The sequence below is a fragment of the Marmota monax genome, unplaced genomic scaffold (genome assembly GCF_021218885.2).
Source record: "Marmota monax isolate L192 unplaced genomic scaffold, Marmota_monax_Labrador192_F-V1.1 WCK01_AAM20220418_F8-fsc00196, whole genome shotgun sequence".
In the NCBI taxonomy this organism is placed as follows: domain Eukaryota; kingdom Metazoa; phylum Chordata; class Mammalia; order Rodentia; family Sciuridae; genus Marmota; species Marmota monax.
In genome coordinates this window covers 3,073,474-3,083,412 of record NW_026694390.1, presented here as the reverse complement: position 1 = coordinate 3,083,412, position 9,939 = coordinate 3,073,474, and the positions used below count along the sequence as shown (strand labels likewise).

The 9,939-nt window shown below is 42.5% G+C and overlaps 1 protein-coding gene across 1 annotated transcript; it reads left to right on the top strand.

The window, feature by feature from the left end:
- The first annotated feature begins 348 nt into the window (after positions 1–348).
- On the top strand, positions 349–3,340 carry Il9 (interleukin 9). The gene is made up of 5 exons (XM_046467976.1): positions 349–462; positions 583–618; positions 704–736; positions 1,974–2,105; positions 3,221–3,340. Exons 1-5 carry the CDS (start codon positions 349–351, stop codon positions 3,338–3,340), a joined length of 435 nt encoding a protein of 144 aa, XP_046323932.1.
- Positions 3,341–9,939: the final 6,599 nt, after the last annotated feature.

Here is a 9,939-nt window from a genome sequence, read left to right as displayed (position 1 = left end):
CTGAGCTTTCATGGAAAGTCTTCTAACTCTCACAACCAGAATCCGTATCTTTAAAAAAAAAATAAGAAAGAAAATTATGATTTTTAGATCTTTAACTTTTCCTTCAGTATTTCAAAACCCAACCTTTTGAAAAGTATCTTTTCTGAGGAATGATATTTCCTGGCACCACATAATCTTTGTCAAGTGACTCAGTGTGATTTTTTTTTAATATCAAGTCGCCCCAACTTACAGAGAAAAAGTGGGCCCTTGGTATCAGTTTGATGTCAGGGGTTTTCCCTGTTTGAAAGGAGCTTTAAATAGGAGTAGATTGGAAGGTGTCTGCAAGCTGAGCTCCAGTTCCCAGTCAAGATGCTTCTGGGCACCATCCTCGCCTCCACCCTGCTCTTGTGCTCTGTGGCCAGCCAGAGGTGTTCTACCTCGGCAGGAATCAGGGATGTTGACTTCCTCCTCCAGAAGCTGAAGGTAGGCTGCTGGGCTGCAGGGATCCTGTGGGAAAGACTGAGGCAGACATGGCGGTAGGTCCCTCCAGGCGATGAAAAACACACCATTCACTGTGGCTTATCATATCCTTATCCACTCTAGGAAGACTCAACCTCGAAATGTAGCTGCAGCGCCAATGTGAGTGAACGCTCTTTTGAGAACTTTCTAAAGTAATTTCAGTGTTTGTGTCTGGAATCTTCACTCAGAAATTTCTCTTTTTCAGGTAACCAGTTGTTTGTGTCTGCCCATCCCTTCTGTAAGTATGGGGCAGGGTGCGGGGTAGATAATCTTGATTCTGGGTTTTTAAACTTTGAAGTAAAAATAAATAGCTATATTTGATATTTTAAATTAGAAATTGTTCCTTAATGGCAAAAACCCTGACATTAATACAGATTAATATTCCCTCTTACAACCAAGCTTTTGAAATTATACACTATATACATTTCTTTGTACTTTATTTTATGGCCCTTGAGAAATTTGAATGCTTTTCAGTATTTAAAAATATATATCGACTATCTTTTTAGAGGATTGGCCATGTGCCCAATGAAATCAAACTGGAACTAAGAATATAATGAATCACGTATAGGTCGGGTCATACTGTTTTCTAATCCACCTGCTGATAACTATAGGGTTATGGAACAATGTAAGCAAAATGCTCACTCTATCTTTTATCTGGCATTACCTGTCTTCTACGTCTCCTCCCTCCTTTCTTCTTTCCCTCCCTCTTTCCCTTCTCCCTCTGCCTCCCTCCTTGTTCCCAAAAGTCTCCCTAACTGATTTAGGTGGCTGTCCCATGGTTTGAACCACCCCCTAGGAGAACAGCATGTCTGAGGTGGTGGGTGGCAGGGCTGCCAGGGGCTTCCAGAGAGAAGCTCCCCACTTTGGCAGGGAGGGAAGGGGAAGGAATGTTCTGATTCCTAATTCCAGCCCTTGGTAGGGTGGGGGGACTGACCCCAGGAGACAGTGCTTTCTCCCTCCTTCTCTCTCTCTCAAGCTGGGCTGGAAGAACCTAAGCTTTTCATCCCAGAAGAAGTCAAAATCACATGCTTCGTGGGCTATCCATTATTTGAGAAGAAGCAAAGCAGAACTATGCATAAAAAGCACAGCCCTGTCCAGTCCTCTGTGCAGGACTTTAGCCTTGATTCATTGCCACATCCCATTGGCTGGTGTGAAAAGGCTTTTCCTTTTTCCATTCTTTCAAACTCACTGGGGCTATACTTGAAGCGAGGGACATCAGTGGAAAAAAGTAGAACTACTTGTTTGCCAGCGCTTACTGGCCCCATGTTTCCTAGATGGAACATGCTGGAAATCTTGGCTATATCTTGAAATATTGAAGATCGTTTCCTAGACTGACAAGGGCCCTATCAAAAAATAGTGCTAACTCGGGTTACACTGGTTAAGTTAAAATACTCTCTAAAAACCATTCTCTTTGTGATTCCTTCTCAAAATTGTCACGGGAGCATTTCTTTTCACAAATCCGTATTATTTGCCAGGACAACTGCAGCACACCGTGCTTCCAGGAGGGGCTGTCCCAGATGACCAATGCCACACAGAAAACAAAATTCTCGCAGGTTTTCCTTCGGGTGAAAAGATCGGTTGCCATCCTAAAGAACAACAAGTGTCCAGTGAGTTTATGTGAATGTGATTTTTATGTGAATGTTAATGCTAGCTCTGATTGAATGAGAAAGGATGATCAAGTTAGAATTGTAGCTCAAGGTTGACAAAGGGAGACCTATGAAATTCAATCAGAAACAATAGAATCAAAATGAGATCTGCCCCAGATAGTTCATTGTTGCCTAGTTTAAAAAAAAAAAAAAAAGAAACGCTGACACCAACATGGCCATTTTCTTCTCCCTGCTTATTGGATAATGAAAGAATCCATCCTGATTGTAATTAGAAGCTACAATCAGGAGAATCAGGGCTGTAGCCCATGCAATCCTAAATTATCTTAAACATTCCATTTGCTAACCAAATGGCTGTGGTGGCCTATAAGTTAAAGGAGAATTCTTAATTGGTTCAAAAACATTTTTAAAGGAAAACACACCCAGATCACCACCTGCCTTCAATGCCTACCAGTACATTCTTCAGCATAAGTCCTAGTTGCTGGGGTGGGCGCTGCCGGACCTCCCTGCCTTCCTTTATATTCACATTTGCCGGAGAGCACAGAGGCCTGAAAGCCCAGAGCTCCGTTTAGTTGTATGTGTTTCTAATCTAGTTCCAAGTGCTTAATATGTACTCTTTTACTGAGTACCTGCCTTAGGACAATTGTTAGGTTTATCACCCTCTCTTGAAGAGAGGAGGAAACTAAAGCTTAGGAAAGTTAACTAAGTTGCCTGATGCTATCTATTTACTAAGTAGCAGAGTTGAGATTTGAACTTGGGTCTATGTGACCTCCCCAAAGCCTGACTTTTAGTTAGTATGTTATAAAATGACCTTGGAAGGACAATTGAAATGGTTAATGATGCATTTTAGCCCTCAAAAAATTCCAGGAAAAGGTTCTTTCTAACTGGGGGGATTTACTGGCCCCATGTATGTTTGAAAAGACCCCTGAAGTCCTAGCCCAGAGCCAGGCACATCCAATGTGTTCATGAAATGCTAGCCAGCCTGGACCTCCCCGCCTATTTGCTCCAGATCTTGAGCCCCTTCCTGCTGTCCTTTCTCAGGCTCTGGGCAGGTGGTCTCGGGGCTCCTTGGTTCCACGTTGCTGAGTTACTCTTTCCTTGTCCACTTCTATCTGCAGTTTTTTTCCTGTGAACAGCCATGCAACCAAACCACACCAGGCAACATGGAGACATTTCTGAGGAGTCTCCTGGAAACATTCCAGAAAGAGAAGATGACAGGGGTGAAAAGCCAACTGTGAAAATGAAATATTATTTATTCTATTTATGGAATTTTAATACTTTCTCTTTACATTGTTGCAAATTAAAAATCAAGTAAGCTACTCTAAATCGAAATCAGTTGTGGTCATTTGTTTAAAATTTTGTCTTTATTTTGCAATAAATATTATGGGGAAAGAACACAAGCTAGTCATGGAGTGCTTGTTCATTGCTTATTCATTCCTTGCTGCCTGGACTTTGTCAGGGGGTAGAATGGGTCAAAGAACCCATAATGAAAAGATGCATGATTCTGAACATAGACTTGGAGACTCTTGAACCATGACCAGGACTGAAGGGTACAGTTATTTTTTTAAATTATACTTTTTAAATTTGTTCTAATTAGTTATAGATGACAGTATAATGCATTTTGACACATCATACATAAATGAAAGATAACTTCTCATCTGGTTGTACATGATGTAGGGTTATACAGGTCACGTAATTATATATGCACATTGGGCAATAATGTCCGATTCATTCTACTATCATTCCTATCCCCATTTCCCCTCCTCTCCCTTTATTCCCCTCTGTCTAGTCCAAAATACCTCTATTCTTTCCCACACTTATTGTGAATTAGCACTGCATATTAGAGAAAACATTCAGCCTTTGGTTTTATGGGATTGGCTTATTTCGCTTAGCATAATATTCCCCAGTTCCATCCATTTACCAGCAAATTCCATAATTTAATTCTTCTTTAAGGCTGAGTAATATTCCATTATGTATATATACCACAGTTTCTTTATCTATTCATCTATTGAAGGACACCTAAGTTGGTTCCATAGTTTAGCTATTGTGAATTGAGCTGCTATAAACATTGATGTGGCTGTGTCACTCTCGTATGCTGATTTTAAGTCCTTGGGGTATAAACCTTGGGGTATAAACCTACCTATGACTGGGTCATATGGTAGTTCTATTCCAAGTTTTCTTAGTTCTGTTCCAAGTTTTCTGCTTTCCATAGTGATTGCACCAATTTTCAGTCCTCCCAGCAATACATGAGTGTACCCTATATCCTTGCCAACATTTATTGTTGCTTGTATTCTTTTTAAAAATTTTTTTTAGTTGTAGATGGACACAATAACATTGTTTTGTTTATTTATTTTTATGTGGTGCTGAGGATTGAACTTAGTGCCTCACACGTGCTAGGCAAGTGCTCTACCACTGAGCTACAACCCCAGCCCTCGCTTGTGTCCTTGATGGTTGCCATTCTGACTGGAGTGAGATGAAGTCACAGTGTACATTTGATTTGCATTTCCCTAATTGCTAGAGATGTTGAACATTTTTTCATATATTTGTTGATCAACTGTATTTCCCCTTCTGTGAAGGGTCTGTTCAGTTTCTTTGCCCATTTATTGATTAGGTTATTATTTATTTTTTAATTTTTTGGTGGTAAGTTTTTTGAGTTCTTTATATATCCTGGAGATTAATGCTCTGAGGTGCGTGTGGTCAAGATTTTTTTCTGCAGGACAATGTGGGGGCAGTCTGAGGGTTGCTACTAGGGAAAGTTTAAGCGCTTGCCTTCCGGGAGGCACAGGGCACTGCCCAAAGTCTCTGTTCCTCAAAGGGGAGAAGGCCTCCATTTGGTGAGTTCAAGACAGTAGAATGAATGGGACATAACTTTCCTATATTCATATATGAATATACCACCCGTGTAGCTCCACATCATGCACAACCACAAGAATGGGAAGTTATACTCCATGTATGTGTGATATATCAAAATTCATTCTACCATCATGTATAGATAAAGAGAAAAAATAAATTTTAAAAATTGAATATATATATTACACATTTTATATATATATATATATATATATATATATATATATATATATATACACACACACACACACACACACACACACACACACATACATGCTGGGAGCCTTCTCAGGAAGGTGGCTGGAGGATGAGTGTGAAGAGCTTGAAGCTGAACTGGGAAAGTGCCCCAGAACAGGCCTCTGGATTCAAAGCATGAAGCAGATAAACCCTGGGCTTATCCTGTCTAGTCAGCTCAACGATTTTCAGTGAACACCCACTGTGTTGGTCAGCTTTTTGGCCACTGTGACTAAATGACCTGACCAGAACAATTATAGAGGAGGAATAGTTTATTTGAGGGCTTACGGTTTGAGGTCTTAGTCTATAGAAGGCCAGCTCCATTCCTCAGGGCTCAAGGTTAGGCTGAACATCAAGGCAGGAGAATGTGGCAGAGGGAAGCAGCTCATATCACCATGATCCAGAAGCAGAGAGCGTCTGCACTCTTGAGGTACAAAATATATACCCAAAGCCATGCCCCAATTGCCACCTCCTCCAGACACACCCTACCACTTCAGTTTCCACTCAGTTAATCCCTATCAGGGGATTGAATCACTGATTGGGTTAAGACTCTCACAACCCAATCATTTCTCCTCTGAACCTTCTTGCATTGTCTCACACGTGAGTTTCTGGAGGACACCTCGCATCCAAACCATAACACCCATTATGTGCTGGCTCAGGGCCTGGCTGGGATCAGGGTCTAATGCGGTCAACTCCAGGGAGCCTTGAACAAGGCCATGCAACTGGCCCAGTGTGGCTATGGCTATCCATCTTACCCTGATTCTCCTTCCTGCCCACCCCAGCCCCATCCTGGCCTCTGTTCCACCAGGCTCACTGCCTTCTCTTCCAAGATGCTACCTTTCTATTAATTCACCACGTTTATTGTTCACTGTCCATTTCTCTCTGCTCACCTGCCAGCTCCCCCAGGGCAGAGAACTCTTTGGTTCACTGCTATGTCTGTGTCCTGGGTGCCTGTGCTGAGCTGGCATGGAGCAGGTGGTATGGAAACATGGTCTGAGCGGATGAAGGCCTTCCAGATGATAGAGCACAGTGGGACCTGATGTCCAGATCAAGAACGTGCACACCTAGAGAAGAGAAAGCACCCAGAACATACCATGGATGCCTTTCCAACACCTCAAGGCAGTCCCAGATAAGGGTTCACACCACTTGTCCCCTAGAAGGGGGCAGACCACCAGCCCTCCGGTCTGGCCTTCCTCGTCCTGAGTGATGGACAGATGGAGGCAGGGTTAAGGTCACTATCAAGTGGTCTAACAACAATCAGAATGGTCTTTTCTGTACAACCTGCTGTTTTACAGGGATAGGAAAAACTCAGAGGCTTTTCTTTTTTTTTTTTAATTTTTAATTTTTGCAGTGCTGGGGATACTAAGTAGGCACTCTACCAGAGAGCTACATCTGCAGCCCCAGGACTTAGAGGCTCTTAAAGGACAAAGTCTACTGTGGAGGAGAATTTTCCTTGCCAAAATTAGAATTGTTTCTCCTCCCTGTTGAGCTACCCTGTACTTGGATTTTTTTCATCACAATAACATAGGAAGTTCAGAGCAGCCTGAGAGAGTCCCTCACAGGTCCTGCCTGGCTTCACTTTTGTTCTTATCAGTTACAATGTCAACCAATGTCCAGATGTGACCTGCTCTGCAAATATCCTTGGCCAAGAGTGAGATTTGTAGCCCAGTTCCTGCAGCTGTGTATCTGTTTCGCAGTGACAGTGGGAATAGGTTTTACCTTCTGCCTGTAGCCAACCCCCTCATGCATAGGGGTGATTGAGATGGGGTTTTAGCCAAAGGAGCTCAGGTCAGGAGAATGGGTTATTATTATTATTTCAGTCCATCATGATATTCAAATATTCATCCATAAACATCTTAACCTTAGTTGAGATAGAAAAAGACAAGATCTCAGTTATTTCTGGACGAATACGTATATAGATATATATGCATAACACCATAACACACTGGATTTCTCCATCAAGAGACTTTCTGAAGAAAACCACTGGTATTAAACTGTGTCCTCTCTCAGTGCTGAAGGCCACCAAGCATTTTTGCCAGGGACGCACACCTATTGACTGTAGTCTCATCTGTTGACACAGCTTGCCAAGAGGAGTGGGAAACATTATGCAGTGGTGATAGGGGGTGGGTGGGCACAAGTGCCATTGTGGTAATTTTTGGAGTATCTCCCATAGCAGTGGGTAGGGGAATTCATGTTCCAACTCTTAGTAGTAGTGTATCCTGGCATCTCCTATATTTTTTTCTTCCTGAAAACTTGATCCATGTAAGTTCCAAGTTTTCAATTCTGTAAATACTTCAGTGAAATTGGTACAGGTATATATATAAAAATGATTGGAAATCAAAATCTAGAGCTTATTGTATAACTTGTTATTATTGATAATTTGATATCATTAATTATCACTAATCATTCACCTATTATTTTTCTCAAAAGAATATAACTTTGTGTGTGTGTGTGTGTGTGGTGCTGGAGATTGAACCCAGGGCCTTGTGCATGCAAGGCAAGCACTCTACCAACTGAGCTGTATCCCCAGCCCCCCTTTGTTTTTTGGTACAGGAATTGAACTCAGGGCACTCTTACAACTAAGCTACATTCCTAGTCCTTTTTATTTTTTATTCTAAGACAGTTTCTTTTGATGTTGCCCAGGCTGGCCTCAAACTTGTGATCCTCCTGCCTCAGCCTCCAGAGTGGCTGATTTATAGCTGTGTGCAGCTGCACCCTGCAAAAGAATAAAATTTTTTATACTTTGAATCTTCTTTTTAATTTGTTCTATATTAATATTTATTTCAAAGTTACCATCAGTGATATATTTGTTGCTCAATTTCAGTTTTTGAGGTGTACCATAAATGAGACAATGGCACATAATGGCTAAGGTTTTCACTATTCAGAGTCCTCAATGCTCTCCCTCTTCATGCAGGGGGCTCCCAGCATTGGGTTCCTGACTGTGCAAGGCACTGAACAGGGTGTTCACATGGGGCTATCTTGCCTGTGGATTCCCACAAATAAGATGACTTTCCTCCCCAGCATTTTCCCCTCTGTGCATGAGTCAAAGGTCTAGCAAGAAACACATTTATTACTATTCATTAGCAATGCTTAATATTTAAACACTTGCTCTGTGCCCAAAATATGTAGCATCTCATTTAATCCCCTATTAATGATAGGAGGTAGATATTATTTTTGCATTGTAATTATGGAAACCAAAGCTTTCTTGGTTTGATGATGTTTCTAAGATCTCACATCTGATAAAAGGTAGAGCAGGGCGTCATTCACAGCAGGCTCTGGTTTCAAACCCAATGTGTGTTCCATTCTACTCCTATTTATATGTGTGTGGTATTTCCTCCAACCATAGCCTGAGGATTAATAACAGTGCATGCTCTCTTTTCCAGAAACTGGAGGGTCAGATGGGTTTCGGAACTCAAAGCAAATACATAATTCATGCACCACATATTACACAGTACCCACAGCAGGGCCCAGGGCAAAGTTCCTAATTAAACGCATCAATATTCTGCAGCAAAACACATGAGCATTCACACAAAGTGGTCAAGGTTCCCGTGGAGCCAAATGAGTCACAGCAACCTTGAGTTTGCTGAGCTGTTTTGGTTTCAGAATGGTGTCAAGAGATTGGAGAGCTGTGTCAACAAGACAGCTTTTCTGCAAGCTGAAGACTCACTTACCGGCTCTAGGGCCAGGCTGGGTATCTCCAGGAGGGACAGAGGATTCAGCAGCTCCCCGGCTGGCCAGCCACAACATGACAGCGTGGGTGGTGGCTTCTCCCAAATCTGGGTTTTTGGAGTGACTGGCACCAGGCCCACCTGCATCATGTTACACAGAGCAGTTTACCTTCCTTAGTGAGTCATTCGGGAGAGGCCCACCTCAGCGATGCTCACCTGAACAGCATCACAACCTGAGCACTCAAGCTGCTGCCAGAGACGGTGGCCAGAGAGATCTAAGATGCCGCAGCCTGACACCTGCCCATTTGGTGCTTTCTCCGGCTTTCCTGCAAAAGTTGTGTAACTCACAAAATTCACTCCTGCAGGCAACCTCTCAGGAAGGTTCCCCTGCGGAGAGGTGGGCTGTCATGACTCTGTCCCGGATGCCAGGGAAGTTGAGACTAATGGAGAAGCCACCTTGGGGAAAGAGAAGAAAACTTGTATTTATTAAGTGTTTTCTGTATACCAGGAACTCTGCTTTGTAGAATATCTAGTTGGATCTTCATAACAACCCCATGAGGTATTTATTTAATTACTGTAGATAAATTATTCCCACTGCACAAATGAGGTAACGTAACTTGCTCACATGTGACAAAGCCTGGTCTAGATTGCCAGGCCCCAGCCAGAGTTGTTCCCAGGAGATGGCAGGCCAGGGCTTCCTGCTGCTGGCCATAGGCAAGCCTAGTTACTTCTAGCTTTGAAGTTGGCCCATCTGCCTATCAGTCCATCCCTCCATCTGTCCATCTGTGGGACATGAAGCAGGAAGACATTGTGAAATCTAAACTCCACAATTTCTCTCCTGACTTTGTCACATCTCACTACCCTGCTGCCCTTACTCACCCTGCACCAAGACCTCCTGTCCCTGCAAAGTGGAATATAGAGCGCCCCAAGGAGTTCAGCCCTCATGTTATAGTACTCAATAGTTAATTGAGAGATGATCCATATGACTTTGTATGTACGAGACCCTATCATCTGCAAAGAGAACTGCTTTATTTCTCTTCTTCCAATTTGGATGGCTTTTATTTCATTTTCTCACCTAACTGCCT